This window comes from Phyllopteryx taeniolatus, chromosome 9, assembly GCF_024500385.1.
Source record: "Phyllopteryx taeniolatus isolate TA_2022b chromosome 9, UOR_Ptae_1.2, whole genome shotgun sequence".
In the NCBI taxonomy this organism is placed as follows: domain Eukaryota; kingdom Metazoa; phylum Chordata; class Actinopteri; order Syngnathiformes; family Syngnathidae; genus Phyllopteryx; species Phyllopteryx taeniolatus.
The window spans coordinates 20148896-20171628 of record NC_084510.1 but is presented as its reverse complement, the minus strand read 5'-3'; the positions used below and the strand labels follow the sequence as shown (position 1 = coordinate 20171628).

At 43.0% G+C, this 22733-nt stretch overlaps 2 protein-coding genes across 5 annotated transcripts in view; both read left to right on the top strand.

Moving 5' to 3' along the window:
• Positions 1-7303, top strand: part of foxj3 (forkhead box J3) — a 168489-nt gene extending 161186 nt beyond the window's left edge. For all 3 annotated transcript variants that reach the window (XM_061786217.1, XM_061786214.1, XM_061786216.1), the window contains one exon: positions 552-7303. In XM_061786217.1, coding sequence (XP_061642201.1) covers positions 552-664 — 113 coding nt within the window. In that variant the 3' untranslated portion in view covers positions 665-7303. The remainder of the gene's footprint in view (positions 1-551) is intronic.
• A 1275-nt stretch (positions 7304-8578) lies between these two features.
• On the top strand, positions 8579-22099 carry prdm2b (PR domain containing 2, with ZNF domain b). Of its 2 annotated transcripts, none has more exons than XM_061785591.1 (4): positions 8579-8810; positions 16579-16680; positions 16949-21300; positions 21875-22099. In XM_061785591.1, the coding sequence occupies exons 2-4, from the start codon at positions 16662-16664 to the stop codon at positions 21890-21892; spliced, it is 4389 nt and encodes a 1462-aa protein (XP_061641575.1). In that variant the 5' UTR covers positions 8579-8810; positions 16579-16661; the 3' UTR covers positions 21893-22099. The 2 variants fall into 2 exon arrangements, with proteins under 2 accessions (XP_061641575.1, XP_061641576.1); XM_061785592.1 differs by lacking the exon at positions 8579-8810 and adding an exon at positions 8989-9332.
• The last annotated feature ends 634 nt before the right edge of the window (positions 22100-22733 follow it).

The following is a 22733-nucleotide window of genomic DNA, read 5'->3' as shown; positions in this document are numbered from 1 at the left end:
GGAGCCCCGGACTGTTGAACAGCTGAAGCTGTACATCAAGCAAGAATGGGCAAGAATTCCACCTACAAAGCTGTCCTCAGTTCCCAAACGTTTATTGAATGTTGTTAAAAGAAAAGGTGATGTAACACAGTGGTAAACATGACCCTGTCCCAGCTTTTTTGGAACGTGTTGCAGCCATAAAATTCTAAGTTAATGATTATTTGCTAAAAACAAAAAGTTTATCAGTTTGAACATTAAATATCTTGTCTTTGTAGTGTATTCAATTAAATATAGGTCGAACATGATTTGCAAATCATTGTATTCTGTTTTTATTTATGTTTAACACAACGTCCCAAATTCATTGGAATTGGGGTTGTACAAACAGGCATGTTAGTTTCATTGAAGACTAAACTGTTCATAGGTGTGAGTGTGAGAGCTTTTTAATCCATGTCCTGCAATTGACCAGTCCAGGGTGTATCCCGCTTCTCACCCGCGACCCTATTGAGGACAAACGTTATAGAAAAGGGATGGATTGATGGATAAACAAAAGTTTTTATTTTTTTCATCCCCAGGACACCACGCTCAGATGAACCAGCAGCATATGATGCCGAGCAGAAACTTCCAGATGCATCGCATGCCGGCCGACGACATCCAGGATGATTTCGACTGGGACTCCATTGTGTAGCTGCCTCTTTTTTTTTTTTTTTTTTTTTTTTTTTGCAAACAAAAGGAGCGTAGAGCGATGAGAGGAGGTGGAAGCCAGAGGAAATCAGGCTGGGCTAAAAAAGGCCGCGGGAGGGGGAGGAGATGGAGGAAGAGCAGAACCCCCCACCCACACACACACACATAGACACACACCTCTCTTACTCCCCTTCTAAGTGGGTGAACATTAGACGGGCTGCCCTGAGACATTTTTACATAACCAGAAAAAGACAATCATATTAGTGGGACAGGATCGTGTATGTCTCCAGCCCGCCCCTCCCACCACCCTTACCAGCGGCCTTCCAAAAACCCGCAAACCACCCCTCGATCCCACCCGTTTAGCCCCGCTTTTAGCCACTCCACCATTGTTCTGTGATTTGAGCTTGTGATTCTTCTTCTCGTGTTGGCCTCAGCTGCCTTGTGGATGGTTTTAGTGCGGTCTATCTCTCTTTTTTTTAATTAATAATTTTTATTGTTTTGTAAAAGAAACGCAGGCCACCTCTGTGAGTCGTGACTGTGCACTCGACGGTGGAGGAGGGCCCCCGTGTGGTTGGCGGTGACGTTTGGATTACGCTCGCTGAGGTTTTGAACAGGGTGTATAAAAATAAAGGGTCTTCAGGCCTTCTGTTAACTATATAAAACCATAGAATGAAAGCCAATCAATGTGTTCATACAAAGGAGTGTTTGGGCCCCATTGAAAGGGGGGAAAAAGGTAAAATTACAGGAAAAAAAAAGTCAGCCAAATGTTGCAAAGGATTATTTTGAATTTTAATTCGTCAATATGGTGTGTGATAGCAACAGGATACCAAATGTTATGTTTGTTTTGTTTTTAAAGGTGTAGGCACATCCACATCCATGTCATTCTATCCATCAATATTCCCTTTGGAGCAGTGTTTCCCAACCTTTATTAAGCCAAGGTACACATTTTAAATCTCATGGCATACCATCAATCCATTTTCTGAGCCGCTTCTCCTCACAAGGGTCGCGGGAGTGCTGGAGCCTATCCCAGCCATCATCGGGCAGGAGCCGGGGTCCACCCTGAACTGGTTGCCAGCCAATCGCAGGGCACATAAAAACAAACAACCATTCGCACTCACATTCACACCTACGGGCAATTTAGAGTCCTCAATCAACCTACCACGCATGTTTTTTTGGATGTGGGAGGAACCCGGAGTGCCCCGAGAAAACCCATGCAGGCACGGGGAGAACATCCAAACTCCACACAGGCGGGGCCGGGGATTGAACCTCGGTCCTCATAAGTGTGAGGCAGACGCCCTAACCAGTAGACTACCGTGCCGCCTCATGGCATACCACCAAACGAAAATGTACTGAAATAATAATGATCTGGTTTCAATTTACTCAGGCTGTGAAATCTGGGCCAATTTAGTTGAACACATAGCTGATATCCTTGTTATATGAATGGCAGCTTTGCATCGCTAACATAGCTAGATGAACAAAGATACATTATTTGTACTGGATAAATCATCTTGGGACCAAATTAAAATTGGATAATGTCCGGCTCTCACAGTGGTTGGGAATAACTGCTTTAGGGATGGGCATGGTCATCAATTTATTGATGCATAAGAATTGATGGTTGATTAGTCATGTCTGGAAGCGATTGAGAAAAAATAGCGTTCTCCTTCTGGCTGCATCTAATCGATACACTGTCAGTCATCATCTACTTCACATTCATGCAGACACTTACTATTTTGTGCCATTCTAAATTATTTTCTTAAAATCAATCAATAGAACGTTCATTTTCCCTTGGAGATCAAGGAAATGCCCATCCCTAATTCGTTTTTACACATAGCAGCCTATTGATCATTAAAGGGGTCATTCATAACAGCTAGGTGAAGCAGCACACTGAAAGTGAAAAGCTTAAAATCTACTTGTGAAATTAAAACGGAATTCACTCGTAACACACTGACGTATTCTCAATAAGAAAATGCTACAAATGCTAGTCTGGCTAGCATTAGGCTGAAATCCTTCTAGTTAGCATAAAGTACTCCAGTGTCCCTCCTTAAGATTTCATTTGGATTGAAACTGCTCAATTCCTTAGCATACAACGTCCATTCACAGTAGAGCAAACGAGGCAATGAGATAACGAAAGTTTCCTTCGCAATATGCTCTCAGATGCACTTTATGCTAAGCTATGCTAACTCACCTGCAGTGGCTGCTTGGTCAGTGGGCAACTAGCATGCAGATGAAGCAGGGTGAGGAGTAGGTTTAGGGCTAGGGGTTGGTTAGTGTTGGAGTAAAGGTTAGGATTCATTTTCAATCACATTATTGATCGTTTTGTGTCCGCCATATTGTAGGTTGAGATCTGGAGGATAAGCTCGGCTTGAAACTGAAAGACTAGCAGACTGAATCATTTTTGATCGTTTTCTCCGTATAACTGTAATCGGTTAATATCAGCTTTGTTGTAAACGTTCCAATCTCGCTGGATGTGTGTATGTGTGTGTGTGTGTTGGATGTGTACATTCAAATAACACCACGGCAACAATGAACCGCTGTCCAAAGTAAGCAATATATTTTATAAATCCGTGTTACTGAAGAATACTGAACTAAAATATAAACATTGAAAATGGAGACATGGATGCCCGGCATACTAAAACGAGTCCTGCAGCAGGGTTTTCTACACCGATGTCCTGTTTCAATTAAATGTGGTAAATACAGTACTATGTACCATACATTACAATGTATGTAACATACATTTTCTAACGTTTTTTTAAGCGTTAAAGCTTAACGTTGATGACCTGTTCAGAACAAACACAGATGTATGGACTGGATATCTGGCCGGCGTTAGCTCAGCTGTGCTTATTCTTATTGTGCTTGACAAATGTTCTGCCTTCTCGCCCTAGTTCGAAATTGGCGCGAGTGAATGATTAAATGAGACTTTGTCCCTCCCGCTTGTATTGTCACAGCCAAACACTGCACAGTAATTCACCATTGCGTCAACTTCCAAAATGGCGGTGCGTGACATCACGGAAAAACAATCTATAGACTCAAGCTGGGTTAGGCTAATCAGGACTAGGGTTCGGCAAAGTTTGGGGTTGAAGTAAGGGTTATGAGTTATACAGCTGGCTGGTGGAGGTCATGGTTAGGGTACTCCTTAGTGCCTGTCAGAAAGCCAAAAATGTTACCTCAGATTAATCAACTCGCTCACATTGGGTTTTGGTTAGGGTTTAGTTTAAGTCAGTGGTTCTCAAACTTTTTACACCAAGTACCACCGAAAATACACTGAACTCCTCACCATCATGACTCACATTGAAATACAGTTGCGTAGGGTTTATTCCTAAAATTTATATATAATATTATTGCAAGCCACTGTAACATTATGCACAGTTTGAACATTAACACTGTGCTTAGATATAGGAAAATAAAAACTGTACTTAATGATTACTTAAAACACACTAAAATAAAAAAATTTGCCAATATAGATGTTTGAAAACAAACAGTTCTACTAGATGAAATGCGACTGTTGTACTTTAGTTAAATACAAGTGAACTGTAATTAACTAATATATTGTTTTGTACTTGATTTAAAAAAAAAAAAAAAAAAAGAAAAAACTTTAAAGTCACTGTAATATGCACAGTTTGAACATTTTATTCAGTTATTCTGTGGTGTTCCACTAGAGGGAGCCGTTGTACCACACTGACAATCACTCACAGGGTAAGGGTTAGGGGTCAGTTAGGGTTATGGTTCGTGTAATGGCTAGTACCTCTGATTAATGATCAATAGGCTCTATTCTTGCCCTATAAACTGTCACTTTTGTTTATTTTCTTAACACAGTGAAGATGACTTTTCAATGCTGTATTGGGAGTTTTAGCACTTAAGGTATTATGCTAATTTTTAGTTGACGTTTTGTTGTAAGCACAAGCGATTTTTGCTGAAAAGCACACAAGAAAGAAAACAGGATGATTGGCAGTTCTGGAAACTTCTGTATCAGATGGGCACGAAAACAACAGCACTCACATGGTGCAAATTTTCACATACTTGGCCATAAATTCTGTCATCCTTTTTTTCCATTTAATCTGATGATTTCGGTCTGGCTCTTGCACTAGGGATGGACATTTGACTACATTCTCTTGATCGATCAAGATAAACAATTAATTGTTAGTTTTTGAAAAAATGTTTTTAATTGGATGGGATTCAGAGCGATCACTGAACTCTAAACTCTTGTTTCCATGGCAGTGTTGTATTGAATGGAATAACGTTGCCCGGAGGAGTCAATTCCCACTGCTGACATCATGTTTTTCTTCTTTAGACCGCAAACAAATTTCAACAGAGTAGTGACAACTCCATTTTACCTCAATTGCAACAATCAGTTCCACACAATCGACCGAATTCTTAACGATCAGTCAATCGACTAATCGATCATTATGCCCATGCCTAATTAAGTTTGTATTCCACTAACAGTGCCCCCCCCCCCCCAAACCACCCTCTAATGATTCCACACTCGGGGATTGAGCAATCCAACCCAGTGGAAGCCAGTGGACCTCCATTTGTGTGTTTAAAAAAACCACACACACACACACACATTTTCCATAGGAATGAATGGATCCGGTGCAGAGTAAAACTTACCATGCATGAATATGATTTATTCTGTGAAATGTTTGGTCCCAAATATGCTGAACTATTCCTTTAAAGACCCTGTAAAGTGAATTCAGAGATTTGTTTCTAAATACATTATACGTTTAAAGATAATTGCTGAAAATGTGAAAGGACTGAGAAGTACGCAGCGCTCAATTGTGGCAATTTAGCGTTAAACAGTTTTTCACCATTTCAGTTTTCCAGATTTGTTGGGGGGAGGGGGCATGGCTAAACAGGCACTCAGTTACACACTTGACCATCCGGCGTGAGTCGTCCCTCCCCCTATATACGAACTTGAGCACGGTCAGTGATTATGCGATGCAGTTGTGACTAGCAGTTAGCTGAATAGCTATGCCTACTCCCCGAAATGCATCTTACTTTCGAATATTTTGCTGGCGTAGCCACTTTGGAGCGCCTCGTCAGCTGTGAGTGCACGCACGTCACAGAGAGAGGGCTGAAAATAAAAATTCTGACGTGATAGCTAGCCAGTGTGTGGACAGGACCTTCACACTGGCGTGGCTGCTTTAGAGCGCCTCGTTGTCACAGCATGGAAAACACGCTACGGGCCGGTGGGATATATTCTAGCCACCGGAGGCTTTAAACAGATATATTTTCACAGCTCAAACATGTATGGACGTGTAGGCATAAGAAGGTCGTAGTAGAGCTATCTGATTGGCAGTTGAGCGGGTCCTAGTTTCTGCGCATTCCGTAGACACGCCCACAGCGTTTGAGCGCAAAGACAATTACTTGATTTTTAAAAATAATTTTTAAGGCTCACTTTACTGTGTATATTTGCTGATTAATCATTCAAATTTGGCATGGTTGTTAACAACACTTCTCTGTGGTGTGTCAAATTTAGAAGACATTTCTTTTCACTTTACAGGGACTTTAGGACATATTGCCATTTAAGGGTAAGGTTTTATGACAATCATTTGTAATAGTGCAGAATGTGCAAAATAAGCATTAAAAAGAAATTCAGGGATGGGCACTTGACAAAATTCCCTCGGTTGTTTTTGTAGCGCACCTTCCCATAGCTGTCGTCATGTTGTCTTCTTTAGACAGCAAACTACAGTTGAGAGCAAATAGTGACGTAGTGCAGTCCAATTTGCCCCAATCGTTTCCAAGACGCAACTAATCAATTCAATTGATCGATGCCTACGCCCATCCCTATTGTAAAACTGTATGGAGGTAGAGTTTGTTTCACTTCTTCCAGGTGAAGATGATAAACAACTTAATGTGGCTTGGAAAAAAAGGAAATAGTTGAAGAAAAATGACTGGATCACTTTTTTTGTTGCTTGAACTAATGTGTGTGTGCGAGTGTGATTAAAGAAAAGAAAAAGGGTGGGGGGGTTCAAAGGTCGTTTTTACCTGCCAGAGAGATTATTTTGAATGAGACAAAAAGAAAATATCCCGTTTGGAGTGGTTTTTCAAAAGCAGTCATTATCATCCTAGTACTGTCAATTGAAATGAATGGTCGTTTCCTTCAGTGCTGGTGTGTTGTCGTGCTTGTACATAGTTGTCTTTTCAATCACACAACCCCCGCCCCTTTTTTTTCCTCTCTCAGGGGGCCAGGGGGAGTTCACGAAATAGACGAGGGAGGGGAAAGAATATTTTGTTATTGTCCAATCAGAGGGTGACAGTATGTATATATCTATATTGTATATATGTGATGAAAATGCATTGGCTTTTTTTTGGTGTGTGTGACACTACCTTTTACCTGTACTATGTTTCTACATTGTGTTTCAGTGTTGATAATATATATTTGGTTTGTGTTTCATTGTTTTTATTCCGTCTTTGTCATTTCTTGTTTGTTATCCTTCTATTTTCCCCCTTTTTTTATTTTAAATTGCACGATTTATTACTTTTGCTGTCCGATGAGTTGACACAGCTACTCTTTGTATTCGTTTAGTGCTGTAAAGTGTTATTAGAATTGTCAATACCACCGGAACCCGTACCCCAAGCCTCCTCCTTGCCCAATATGCATGAATGGCACTTAAAAGAAATAAAATATGGTAATTTCACTGTGGAATTTTGTCCTGTTTGAACCTTCTTCCAGAGGACATGTAACCACCCTCAAGGTATTCATACACACCTTCTGTGTAGGAAAGGGTTAGGTTTCAAGTTGGAGTTATGGTTTCAATTTTGGGTTAGGTCTTCAAATTTAGGATTTAAAACCAGCTCTATGGTTTCAAATTAGGGTTTCAATATTAGGTTATGGCTTCAAATTAATGTTTCAGGTAAAGTTTAGGGTTTCAAATTAAGGTATGGAGCAAGGGTCGGATTTCAAATACGGCTTTCAAATCAGACTTAAGTACTAGGTTTCAAATAAGGCTTTCAAGTCGGATTTAGGGTTTCAAGGTGAGACTTCAAGAGAGGGTTAGGGTTTCAAACTGGTGTATGGGTTTTATGCCAGGGTAAAGATTCCACGCAAGGGTTTTAAATTGGGGTTTCAAGACAGGGTTAGGGTTTAAATTGAATTAAAGACAGGTTTAAGATTTCAAATTAATGTTTTAAGTCTGGGTTATGGTTTCCAATGAAATTTTCAGGCAAAGTTTAAGATTTCAAATTGAGGTATAAAACCAGGTTTTCGGGCCTCGGTCAAGGCTTCAAACTAGGATTAGGGTTTCAAGCAGAGATTATGATTTCAAATTTAGGTTTCAAGGCTTTCAAATTAGGGTTGCAAAATTGAGTTAGGGTTTCAAAGTATGGTTTCAAGCCATTTTGGGGTTTTCAATTTTGGGTTTCAAACCTTTGTGAGTTTTTTAAAACAGTGTTTGTGTTTTAAATTTGGGATTAAAGACAGGTTTAGGGTTTCAAACCTCAGTTAGGGTTTCAATTTAAAAGTTAAGGTTAAGCTGGTTAGTTTAAGTTTCTTTGAATTAGGGTATCAAGCCTGGGTTAGGGTTTCAATTCAAGTTCAGGGTTTCAAATTTAATCTTAAAGCCAGGTTTAGGGTTTCAAATTAAAGTTTCAAGCCAAGGTTATATTTTCAAATTAAGATATCAAACCAGGGTTTTTGGGTCTTTACTAATTGGACTTTCAAGCCTTGTTAGTATTTTAAAACAGGGTTTTGTGTTTGAAATTTTGTTTGACATTTGTGGACTTCATATGCACTGCTAACATGGTTTACACGCTGAGTCTTTGTCTTTTGTGCCTTTTACATGTTTATAACCGCATTAACGTGTCAAAGTGAATCAAGTTCCAAAAAAAAAATGTTGCACTGTTATGCTTTTTGGGCGCAGACATGTTGACATGGAAGGTACCAAAGTGCACCGTGAACGCATCACAACCAGATTAGATGCTCGCTCGCTGTCCCAAATCTCCCCCGTGGTTGGAGAGGCGGCGAGGCGGCGTGTGATTGGTGCTGCGGCTCATCCCTCACTCTCGACAGCCTATCGCGGCCGGAGACGAGCTGCTGCTGGCTGGCTGCTGGTGTGGTCCAACACGGTGAGAGCGAGGGAGAGAGGCGAGCCGAGCCGAAACAACCCCGAGGTTGATAACAGCTGCACCGGAGGAAGAAAGGAAAAACTCTCGAGGTGAGGCCTCTTTGTGTTTGAGGGAGGTGACGGCACCTTTAAGTTGATTTGACACACTTTTTGTTAATGAGGCCGACTTCCAACATCGGACACCTCCGCTGAATTCGCTGCGGAGTGATTTCTTAGCACTTGGGAGCTAACTTGAGCTAGTGGCTAGCATTGGGAGGCTAGTCGGTGAGTGTGAGGAGGGAGGGAGGGAGGAAGAGGAGAAGTAGGAGGAGGAGGAGGAGAAGGGAGACTTTTATCCACTTTTATACCTGATATCAAAGTCGCCGCAGTGGGTACCAAATGACGCCCCGAAGTCTTTACGCTAAGCCCCTCGTTTCGCTCATCCCCTCTCCCACGCCTCGCCAGCGAGCCCGTCCCCGACCGAGCGGCTCCTCGACGAGGATGTGACCTTCCCGAGCTCCCGAAAAGCACGAAAGCCATCCATCGGCGAGCCTCCACTTGATGGTGGCCTAGCGCGGCGGCGAGCTAAAGCTAAGCCGAGCGCTGAACTCCTACTGGCTACCAGCCTCGCAGGTATCGGGTAGCGAATAAAAATACCCTCACCTGTTTCGAACGTTTGCGGGAAGTATTCGAACCGAGCCGGCCGGGCTCCAGAAGAACCAGTCCGTCGGGTTGTCAAGACGGGTAAATGCTAAGCAAAGCTAGGCGGCTAGTACGGGACACCTCGGTAGATGGGAGCAGATGGTAAACTAATTTCTCAGTTGAAATCGAAAAAAACTTTCATTCAGATAGTGAACACCCGATCTATGTGCGTCTAATGTGTTTTGTTACAATTTACGATCTTACATGAGAACCCCGTTCAAACAGAACGCCATTTCTTTTAAAGTTGTGCAATCATGTAAAAAGCATGTACTGTATATTACATACTTACTTTGAATGATGTGCAATCAAACAAGGGCATTGTTAATTCGTAAACAGAATGTTCAACTGGCTTGGTAGTGAATGCCTCGCAGTGTGCTATGAACTTTGAACAGTTTTTTGTTGTTTTTTTTTTTTTGTCAGTGAAAGATAAATGGATCTTGCTGCTCAGCTCTTGTGACATGAATGATTCTTGCTTGTTAGTTCATGTATGTATGTTGAATCCTAATGCATAGATTGTGCTAAATAGGGTTTGAAATTAGGGTATCAAGCCAGAGTTAGGGTTGCAAGCCAAGCTGATATTTCCAATTTAGGTTTCAAGCTTTTGAAATTAGGATATCAAGCCATAGTTAGGATTTTGAAGTAAGATTAAAAATCTACGATTCGGTTTTCAAAGTAAGGATTCAAGTCATGGTTAGGTTTTGAAATTAGGGTGTAAAGACAGCATTAGGGTCTCAAGCAAATTTAGGTTTCAAACGTCAAATTATGGTTTTGGGCCAATTTTAGGGTTTGAAATGTCAAGCAAATGTTTGTGTTTCAAAGTAGGGTTTCAATCTAATATTAGGGTTTCAAAATAGTATTTCTAATGAGGGTTATGATTACAAGCAAATTGGTGGGTGGGGGTTAAATTGGGCTATATAGAGCCAAAGTTTGGGTTCCAAGCAAAGGTTAGTGTTTCAAAGTAAAATTTTCAATCTAGGACAAATGTTTCTATTTAGGCTTTCAAGTAAGGGTTAGGTTTTCAAATTAGGGTGTCTAGACATGTTTAAAATTTCAAACTTCGGTTTCAAAGGTTTGAAATTACTGTTTCAAATTAAGATTTCAGTTTTGGGTTAGGGTTTCAAATCAGTGTTTGGTTTTCATTTTGGGGGTTAAAACCTTGCTTAGGGTGTCTAGAAAGAAAAAGGGTAAGGGTGCGTAAAATATATTTCCAAAACCAACTGTAATTTAATTACACATTTTCTCGTAGTAATGTAATGGATTACAATTACAGGACATACATTTTGTAATTAAATTATATAATCATGTTACATGCAAAGAGCTACTACAACCCCAATTCCAATGAAGTTGGGGCGTTGTGTTAAACATAAATAAAAACAGAGTACAATGATTTGAAAATCATGTTCAACCTATATTTAATTGAATACACTACAAAGACAATATATTTAATGTTCAAACTGATAAACTTTATTATTTTTTTTTTTAGCAAATAATCATTAACTTAGAATTATATGGCTGCAACACGTTCCAAAAAAGATGGAACAGGGTCATGTTTACCACTTTGTTACATCACCTTTTCTTTTAACAACATTCAATAAGCGTTTGGGAACTGAGGACACTAATTGTTGAAGCTTTGTAGGTGGAATTCCTTCCCATTCTTGCTTGATGTACAGCTTCAGCTGTTCAACAGTCCGGGGTCTCCGTTGTCGTATTTTACGCTTCATAATGCGCCACACATTTTCAATGGGAGACAGGTCTGGACTGCATGCAGGCCAGTCTAGTACCCGCATTCTTTTACTACGAAGCCACGCTGTTGTAACACGTGCAGAATGTGGTTTGGCATTGTCTTGCTGAAACAAAAAAGACGTTGCTTGGATGGCAGCATATGTTTCTCCAAAACCTGTATGTACTTTTCAGCATTAATGGTGCCTTCACAGATGTGTAAGTTACCCATGCCATTAGCACTAACACAGCCCCCTACCATCACAGATGCTGGCTTTTAAACTTTGCGCCCATAACAGTCCGAATGGTTCTTTTCCTCTTTGGCCCGGAGGACACGACGTCCACAATTTTCCAAGTTGCACTTACGGATTTAGCGCCGAACTGTATTTACTGACATTGGTTTTCTGAAGTGTTCCTGAGCCCATATTGTGATATCCTTTGCACATTGATGTCGGTTTTTGATGCAGTGCCCCATGAGGGATCGAAAGTCACGGGCATTCAATGTTGGTTTTCGGCCTTGCCACTTACATGCAGTGATTTCTCCAGATTCTCTGAACCTTTTGATGATATTATGGACCGTAGATGACGAAATTCCTAAATTCCTTGCAATTGTACATTGAAGAACATTGTCCTTAAACTGTTCGACTATTGTCTCACACACTTGTTCACAAAGAGGTGAACCACGCCCCCTCTTTGCTTGAGAATGACTGAACAATTCAGGGAAGCTCCTTTTATACCCAATCATGGCACCCACCTGTTCCCAATTAGCCTGTTCACCTGTGGGATGTTCCAAACAGGTGTTTGATGAGCATTCCTCAACTTCCTCAGTCTTTTTTTCCACCTGTCCCTGCTTTTTTGGAACGTGTTGCAGCCATAAAATTATATGTTAATGATTATTTGCTAAAAAACAATAAAGTTTATCAGTTTTAACATTAAATATCTTGTCTTTGTAGTGTATTCAATTAAATATAGGTTGAACATGATTTGCAAATCTTTGTATTCTGTTTTTATTTATGTTTAACACAATGTCCCAACTTCATTGGAATTGGGGTTGTACAAACACTGGAAGTTTCAAAGTAGGGTTTTAAGCCAGGGTTTCAAATTAGGTTTTCTTGCCTGGGTTAGTGTATCGATCCAGGATTGGGGTTTCAAATTAGGCTTTCAAACTAAGTAACGGGTTTCCAAGTGTGGTTCCAAGATAAGGTTTTGGTTAAGCGAGGGAACAAAACCAACTCCTTAGGATGTCAAATTGTGTCTTTGACGTGTAATCGCATCGCATGAATAGATGATGTATGGAGGGAACATCTTCAAAGTGACATTGTGGCTCCTTGTAGTTTAGCATGTAATGCAACTTCAGTGAACCTGTCTGACTTGGTCCACATTAACATCATGCAGTCATTAGCCGTGTCCTCAATTGCACGTGTACAGAATGACTCCGTTCACACATACTCCCTCAGTGTGTGTTGATTTCGAATGAAGCTTTCTAACGCCGGGTCACGTGACCCCAACGCCGGTTACGATGGGCTTCATAATAGCCACTGAATGTGTCTTATCTGTGGGCAATCCATCAGGTTCCGGGTCAACATATGCCTAATGTAGTACAATGTGGTTGGAATTGGAAGAATTTTGTACCTGGGGTCTTGACAAACGATGTTGAGAGACTACAAATGGCGCGCATTGAATAAGTTTGCATGGCGGCTTAATGATGCGTTTTCACGCGGCACAAAAGGCATGATCAGTTACTGCCGTACTTAATCTTTTTCATTTTATTGTTTTATATTTGGTCCAGAAGCGGTTTTCATACAAATATTTTGCGTAATAACTACTGCTGCGTTAATGTTGGTTAGTGAGAGACTACGCCACAGTCCGACACAAATGTGGCTTATGTCACCTACCTATGAACGTAACGTAGGGCTTGGTGATATGGCAAATTTTTATCACGACTAATATTGTCATATCGTCCATTCTTGATCATTATCACATTTTTTTATGTAGTTGATAAACTTTTAAACTGCCAGTTTTAAAGCATCTGTACTGAAAACTAAAGAAGCTGGAGAGTAATTCAGCGTTTTATTAACATGTAGTAAATAAATTTAAAGAACAATTTCTTAAAATGTGAACACTATAATTTTCAAGTAATGATGCTACATATGGAGTTAACATTTTTGCTAATTGCAATTGTGCATCTTTAACAATAAAGATTACATAGTTGCAAGTTAAAATATAACACAATACACAAAATATTTAGCAATATAAAAATCAGTAGGACTGAATACTATAATCAAATGTCTTTTGCTAACAGCAACACTCCTCATGGTCAATATTTAAAACGGTAAACCCAACATTATATTCGCAAACAACGCAAATAAGGCAAATTAGATCAAATAAATAAAGAAAAATCTAAGAACAAATTTCAATCAAGTTTGCAGAACAAATGCTGGAAAATACATCACAACCAGGTTAGTGATAGACAAATTATAAGAGGCATATTCGTCTGAAAAACGTTTGTTTCTAAGCCATAAATAAACTGTCCTCATGTCTTCCCTCACGACATCCATCAACCTTCTCTTTGGTCTTCCTCTAGCTCTCTTGCCTGGCAGCTCCATCCTCATTATCCTTCAACCAATATACTCACTATTTCTCATCTGGACGTGTCCAAACCATCGAAGTCTGCTCTCTCTAACTTTGTCTCCAAAACACCGAAACTTGGCTGTCCCTCTGATGAGCGCATTTCTAATTTTATCCAACCTGGTCAGTCCAAGAGGGAACCTCAACATCTTAATTTCCGCCACCTCCAGCTCTCACAATGTCATCTGCAAACATCACGGTCCATGAGGATTCCAGTCTAACCTCATCTATCAGCCTATCCATCATCACTGCAAACAGGAAGGGGCTCAGGGTTGATCCCTGATGCAGTCTCACCTCCACCTTAAATTCCTCTGTCACACCTAGAGCACACCTCACCATTGTTCTGCTGCCCTCGTACATGTCCTGTATTATTCTAACATACTTTTTACTTTTCTGCCACTCCAGACTTCCGCATGCAGTACCACAGTTCCTCTCTGCCTCTCTGTCATAGGCTTTCTCTAGATCTACAAAGACACAATGTAGCTCCTTCTGACCTTCTCTGTACTTTTCCATCAACATCCTCAAGGCAAATAATGCATCTGTGGTACTCTTTTCTATACATGAAACCATACTGTTGCTCGCAAATACTCACTTCTGTCCTGAGTCTAGCCTCCACTACTCTTTCCCATAACTTCATTGTGTGGCTCATCAACTTTATTCCTCTATAGCCCCCACAGCTCTGCACAGCACCCTTGTTCTTAAAATGGGCACCAGCACACTTTTCCTCCATTCCTCAGGCATCTTCTCACGCGGTAGAATTCTATTGAACAAGCTGGTCAAAAACTCCACAGCCACCTCCCCTATATGCTTCCATACCTCCACAGGAATGTCATCAGGACCAACTGCCTTTCCATTTTTCGTCCTCTTTAATGCCTTTCTAACTTCCCCCTTACTAATCATTGCCACTTCCTGGTCAACCACACTTGCCTCTTCTACTCTCCCTTCTCTCTCATTTTCCTCATTCATCAACTCCTCAAAGTATTCTTTCCATCTATCTAGCACACTACTGGCACCAGTCAACATATTTCCATCTCTATCCTTAATCACCCTAACCTGCTGCACCTCCTTCCCATCTCTATCCCTCTGTCTCGCCAACCTGTATAGATCCTTTTCTTCTTCTTTAGTGTCCAACCTGGCATACATGTCATCATATGCCTCTTGTTTGGCCTTTGCCACCTCTACCTTTGCCCTATGTCGCATCTCAATGTATTCCTTTCACCTCTCCTCTGTGTCCCACTTCTTCTTAGCTAACCTTTTTCCTTGTATGATTTCCTTTACTGTGAGGTTCCACCACCAAGTCTCCTTCTCTCCTTTCCTGCCAGAAGATATACCAAGTACTCTCCTGCCTGCCTCTCTGATCACCTTGGCTGCAGTGGTCCAGTCTTCTGGAAGCTCCTCCTGTCCACTGAGAGCCTGTCTCCCCTCTTCCCGATAAGCTGCACAACACTCGTCCTGTCTCAGCTTCCACCACATGGTTCTCTGCTCTGCCGTTGTCTTCTTAATCTTCCTCCCCGCCACCAGAGTCATCTTACACAGCACCACCCTATGCTGTCTACCCACACTCTCCCCTACCACTACCTTACAGTCAGTAACCTCCTTAAGATTACATCGTCTGCACAAAATGTAATCCACCTGTGTGCTTCTACCTCCGCTCTTGTAGGTCACCCTATGTTCCTGCCTCCTCTGGACAAAAGTGTTCACTACAGCCATTTGCATCCTATTTGCAAAGTCTACCACCATCTGTCCCTCCCAAGTTCCTTTCCTGGATGCCGTACTTACCCATCACTTCTTCATCACCCCTATTTCCTTCACCAACATGTCCATTACAATCTTCATCAATCACGACTCTCTCTCTGTCTGGGATGCCCAGAACTACTTTGTCTAGCTCCTTCCAGAATTTTTCTTTAACCCGTCGGTCACATCCTACCTGTGGGGCATAGCCACTAATCACATTATACATACCACCCTCAAGTTCAAGTTTCAGCCTTATCACTCGATCTGATACTCTTTTCACCTTCAAGACATTCTTAGCCAACTCTTCTTTTAAAATAACCCTGACTCATTTTCTCTTCCCATCTACACCATGGTAAAATAATTTAAACCCTGTCCCTAAACTTCTAGCCTTACTGCCTTTCCACCTTGTCTCCTGGACACACAATATCTCAACCTTTCTCCTAATCATCATGTCAACCAACTCGTGAGATTTTCCTGTCATAGTCCCAACATTCAAAGTCCCCACATTCAGTTCTAGGCTCTGTGCTTTCCTCTTCTCTTTCTGCCGAAGAATCCACTTTCCACCTCTTCTTCGTCTTCGACCCACAGCTGCTGAATAAAGGATGTGCTAATGCTCACTGTTAAAACTCTTAAGCTAAGAATGTTTGCTGGAAATCCTGAACGAAATTTATGCCATCAACAGTTCTCAGTCACACACTTATGAAGTTTTTTTGTAACATTTATGAAATTTTACAAGGAAAATTCAGATGTTGCAAATGTAAAGTCACAATGTTAAGATAAATATAGTCCGGTATTTTAGATGACATTACGTATTTTACATGTTGCAAAAGAAATGAGAATTTCATGAAGTCTGAATTTTAATGTGAATGTTATATTTACTACACAGTAACATTACTACTTAAGTCTTGTAAAATTAAAACAATTTTTGGGGTTAAACCACGACTTTATTCTTATATATATTGTTATGACTAGTGAGTCGGGACCTAACAGTCTTTTGGTAGTAAACAAACTAAAGCCCTGTCATTGTTCAAACTTCTTTTGCTTTTCCTTTGTTCTCTCAAACTGTTTGTCAAGCTTGTCTTGTTTTTGTCTGCAGCCAGACGAAAGCTGCTGGAGAAAGCGGGACAAGCTGATTGGGCTAACTTGCAGAAAACGAGTGGAGGCAAATCTGTGGAGGAGATGTGGGATGGGGAAGAAGGCAAGTGGACTTTCAGAATGTTGACATAGTGACTGTGCATGTAAGACAGCCTTCCTGTATCTTAACTTGCAAGCCTCTGGAACCGACATACATTTTTCAGTGGAATGAGTTTTGCAAAAAAGCAGAACACGCCCCACAGTTATAAATGTCTGAACAAGCTATCAATTTCTGCATCACTGTGTGACCTTTAAAATACATTGTAAAATAAGATATATTATCATGGGTGTCAGTCAATTATTTGCCTGACATTCCTGGTGACTGTTGACAGGTGTGAAGGAGGAGGATGAGAGGCCACTAACAACAGGACCCTCCAAAGTTCCGCCCACGGAAATGACTGACCACAGGGACGTGCAGGTTGTGTCAGTCGACGTGATGGACGGGGCAAATGATGAGGAAGAAGAGGAAGAAGATGCTAATGATTTGCAGGCTCTGCATGAAGCACAGCAGCAAATAGCCCAGCGGCAGCCCAACTTCCCCCTCAGAGGTATCGGAAAAAGCCAGTCGCAGTTTTCCCCGCCTCACGGGCAAGATCAGGAGGTCGACACTGATCCCGACTTCGACCCTTTGCTTGAAGGGGATCCGCACGGAGATTCATTTCCCTGTCAACACTGTGAACGGCACTTCTCCACCAGGCAGGGTCTGGAGCGCCACATACACATTCACGCCGTCACCAGCCAGCAAGCACAACTGTTCAAGTGCAGATACTGTAGCAAGTCCTTTGGCTCACAGGTAGGTCGGCGGCGCCACGAGAGGAGGCACGAGAGCGGCTTCAAGAAGAAGCCCGGCTCTTTGGCCGGAACTGCTCATCTGCTCGGCCCTTTGGCGCAGACGGACCTTTCCATTCCCAACTGCACCAGCCCTGCAAACCACTACACCGCCATTGGATTACAGCTCACTGGAGGACCTGCATACCAATCTGAAACGCAGAGGAAGGAGTTGGGGCCTCATTCTGACCCTCCCTTTATTTTAGAAGAAAATGGAGCGTCCAAAGAGCTCCATCCTTGCAAATACTGTAACAAAGCGTTCGGCACACACACTAACATGCGGCGGCACCAGCGCAGAATACACGAACGACACTTGTTACCGAAAGGCGTTCGTCGGAAAGGCATGCTGCTGCAGGAGGCGTCAGCACAGCCGCGACCCGACGCGTTGCCCAATGCCAGCCCTGCCCTTGTGTACATGCCCAGTGCTGACACGGAAGACGAGGCGGATCGGGACGATTACGCTGTGGACATATCCAAAAACATCTCAGAGAATTTAAGTTTTTATATCGACGGCAAGATAGTGTCCACCAATACGGTGAGCAGCTGTGAGGTCATCGAGGTGGACACTCGATCGGCTGCCCTGTTCGGTCTGGAGACAGTCCTCATCAGTCCCAATCAGCTCAGTCAGGCACTGAAGGTGGAGGCTCGAGCCAGTACTGCCAAGCAAGTGTCCAACTTGTGTCAGCCGTCAACCAAAAGAAGAACTTCGACACCCCCTCTTGTTCCCAGCCTCAAAGTAGAGATGGAAACGGCTCCATTCACAGCGTCTTCGTCATCCACAGCATCGTCTTCGCCTAGCTCGCTGGTGGGCGGCCTTCTCCAGCAAGCGGCGGATTCATCCGGATCCCAACGTGAGAAAACCGTTTATCTGTCACCTAAGCTCAAGCAGCTCCTCCAGACACAAGACGTTCAGAAGTCCATCACGCTCATATCGGAAAGCCATAGGCTGGCGTCCCCGCTTTCTGTCACGCCGCTGCAAGGTCCTTCGGGCCGGTTTAAAAGGCGAACGGCCTCACCCCCGTCCTCACCGCAGCTCAGTCCGCCTTTTAAAACAGAGGGCTGCAAGGCTGAGGCGGTGAGCTCGTACGCCATCAAGGTGCCAAAGCTAGAGAACCTCATTGTCTCCCCTCGCAGAAACTCACTGGACAAGGATGACACTATAACCCTGAGCCCTTGTGGAAGTAACCTTGGCCAAACCTCCTCTGGCAGTGGAGGCAACGCTTGCAATCAGCAACCCTTGGACCTGTCAAACACTGTCAATAGAAGAAGCGACAACTCCAACAAGGTTCTTGCCGATTCTGCACTTGATTTGAGCTTGCATCGGAAAAGTGGGGCAGATCCTGACTTAAAGGGAAGTGCAGCACCACAACTGCAAGTAAAAAAGAGGAAGCCAAACACCAGCATGCTTGAAAAGGTGCTGATGAACGAGTACATAGGTTTGCCCTTGCCGACAGAGGAGGGACCCTCGCCGCTCTCCAACCTCAGTTTTCAACCCCAGTCTCCCAGTGTTGAGTCTGCCCACCCCTCTCCTCCAGCCTTAACCCCTGTCACTATGAACCCCTCCTCACCCGGCACCTCGAGCGTGACATCTACAACACCGCCTCCCCCCGTACTACCCACCATGCCTTCGCCGCCAGCCATAGCGAACTCTCCTCTCTCTCAACCCTCAGACTCTTCGGCACAGCGGCCTCTTCCTGTCCTATCACCAAAGATGTCGCCGAGGTCGCCGTCGGAAGAGGCGGAGAGTTTGTACGCTGGTGATGACAAAGACGAGGAAGAGCAGCATCAATCTGAGACACTGGACTCCCCGAACACTCCACTCCAAGATCCCCTTGATCATCCTGCACCTCTTGAACCTTCTTCAGTCGGCCTGTCTGCTACAGAAGACGTTTCTCTGACTGAGGCAAGCAGCAGCCAGCTGAATGATGAAACTAACCAAGACCTCAACTCAGGAACTCCAAAGTCTGAAAACTCCGACTTGGCTGCTCTGTCACCCCGGCCAGAGTCTTTGCCGACATCTTCGCCTCCGCCTACGTCACATGACCCAGCCCCATTGCTGCTTCTACAAAGCCTTCCTCATGCAAAGATAAAAGAGGAGCCCAAGCATTGCACAGATGAACTCTCTGTCATGAACCATGTGCCTCAAGATGATGCTGACCCTTCTCCTCAGCCTCTCGAAAAGAAACCCAATAATCCCCCCGCGGCCGGAAAGATTGACTCAGTTTACTGCAAGACTTTTGTTTGCAACGTCTGCAAGAGCCCATATAGCTCCATGAAGGAGCTCAGCGGGCATATTGCCGAGCACGCGTCAGCTTGGCCCTTCAAGTGCGAGTTCTGCCTGCAGCTGTTTGGCGATGCAGAAGCCCTGCTCACCCACCGGACCACGCTACATGGGGTGGGCACCATCTTCGTGTGCTCAGTTTGTTCCAAGGAGTTTGCCTTTCTCTGCAATTTGCAACAGCACCAAAAAGATCTGCATCCAAATGATGCCTGTACACATACCTCTGTGGAGAGTGGTAAACTCAGGCCACAAAACTACACAGACCCATCCAGAGCCAAAGAAGAAATCTCCGCCTCCACACCAGCACAACAGACTTCTGAAGAAGCGCCAGAACAAAATGAAGCAAAGCCCGTGAAGGAAGAGCCTGATGTTAATGGAAATCACACAGACGACGGCACAGAGGACCCCAATGAGGAGCTCTACACTACAATAAAGATCATGGCGTCTGAGGGCGGAAAGCCCAAAGGCCCCGACGTCCGCCTCGGTCAGAATCAGCATTACCCCAGTTACAAACCGCCCCCATTTCCGTATCACAACCGTTCCCACGCCGGCTCCATGGCCTCCGCAACCAACTTCACCACACACAACATACCGCAAACGTTCACCACCGCCATCCGCTGCACCAAGTGTGGCAACAGCTTTGACAACATGCCTGAGCTGCACCAGCACATTTTGGCCTGCGCCAATGCCAGTGACAAGAAGCGCTATACTCCCAAAAAGAACCCCATCCCCCTCAAGCAAATAGTGAAGTCTCCCAACGGAGTCACGTCACCCTTAGCAGGCCAGAGTGCCTTCCGACGAATGGGCCAGCCTAAGAGACTTAATTTTAATCAGGATGTGGGCAAAACAAAAATGAGTGCCCTCAGTAAGAAGAAAAACCAACTGGTCCAGAAGGCTATTTCACAAAAGAATAAGGCCGCCACCTCAGCAAAAAAGGCCGCCGTTAAAGTTGAAGAGGAGCAAACTAATGTCTGCCCCCACTGCAGCCGGGAATTTACTTATCAGGCCAGTCTCAGCAAGCACATGGCCGTCAGCTGCCCCATGAAGCCCGCCATGAAAAAGGGCAATAAAAAACTTGAGGACAGGAAAAAAGAGGCAGTGTCTGGCGTGGATAAAAATATAAAACAGACAGACAGTGAAATAGCACAGACGGAGACGGAACTCAAAACCTTTGGAAAGACGAGAGCTCGTAGCTCGGGTGCAGCTGAGCTTCCTGAACCCCCACAGGCGGGTAAAGGCAAAAGTGTGCAAAAGAGGCCTACTTCATTCCCAGCAGCGACCCCTGCCACCGGCAAAAAATCCAAGAAGGGCCCAGCTCAGCCATCACCCACCGACCTATCCAACGACACTGCAGCACAAAAGCCGCCTGGTAAGATGCAGCGTTTGAGCAAAGAGGTTCCCAAGAGGTTAGCGGAGCCCAAGTCACCGCCTCTGCATCCCAAGAAAGAAGAGCGCTTCTCCCTCCGAATGAGGGAGAGGCTCGGCGGTCCAGTCACCAGGAGCTCGCAGATGTCAGCCCCCGCAGTGGAGGCCAAATCCGAGGACGCACCGACGTCTGAGTTTAAAGACGCTCCGGTGGGTCATCCTAGAGCTTTCAGTTTGAAGGAGTTTGCAGTGTTAAAACTGCGAGTAAAATTTGAATGTAGCCTTAGTTCACTAATCCACCCCCCCCCTCGAATCTCTGACATAGGCCATGCCCATCATTAACGTGAATGAGCACGATTTTCAAGCATAGCCATTCAAAATGCCATGGCATTATGAAAGTGCTTAGTTGATGTTTCAACAAAATAGCGCTAGCAATACTTAGCTAGCATTACCACTGTAAACAAGCCATGTCAGCCACAGCTGCTACGTTGGTAGCATGACTTATTTGTAAGAGCGCGTTGTTGGCAAACGAGGGATGGGCATTCTTTGTTTTGGTTTTTTTGCTTTCTGGCAGTGGATATGCTGCTGTAGTTTAAGCAAAGTGCCTGAAGCCCAAGGTACAGGTCAGCGTGAGACCACGAGGGGTGTGACCACGAGTGTCCCCTTGAATGCTTTAACAAAAAAAGCACTTTTTTTTTTCTCTTTAGAACATTTCAAACTCGTCCTGTCAATGGTGTCATATTATGAGGTTTTATTCATGAAACTACATTGTGTGTTGTTCCAGGAGGTGCTAATGAAGTAAGCCCTGTTCACCTCATCGGATTCCTGGGACATGGGCTCTCGTTGTCTTACACTTGAGGGCAACTCGACTGCCTTGATGGACTGTTTCCTTTTTCTTCCACTTGTCATACAAACTAAACTGAGCCTCTGTTTTGTTTTTAGCCAGACTTGCAAAAAAAAAAAAAAAAATGACACACTAAATGACAGTGAGGTTTTTTATATATATATATATATATATATATATATATATATATATGTGTGTATATATATATGTATATATATGTGTGTATATATATATGTATATATATGTGTGTATATATATATGTGTATATATATGTGTATATATATATATATATATATATATGTGTGTATATATATATGTGTATATATATGTGTGTGTATATATATATGTGTATATATATGTGTATATATATATATATATATATATATATACACACATATATATGTGTATATATATATATATACACATATATATGTGTATATATATATATATGTATATATCCATATATATACACATATACATATATATATACATATATATACACATATATATACATATACATATATATATAAATGTGTGTGTGTGTGTACAATACGTGTCATTACTTGACCCAAAACAGTAACATTAGGGCTCTTTCAAGGCTGATCTATTGCAAATGGCAATCATGCATCAGTTAGGGAAACTCGCTTATTACAGCTCCTTTTCCGTTCGGTTGTTTAGGCTTTCTTTGGACATTTTTTCTTCCCTCTTAAGAGTCTCCTAATGCATGTGTTGAAATATAGAGTGATCTAGATGACAACAAATTTCCAAGTCTCTTCCAGTGGCCGCCAGCTTCAGTTCA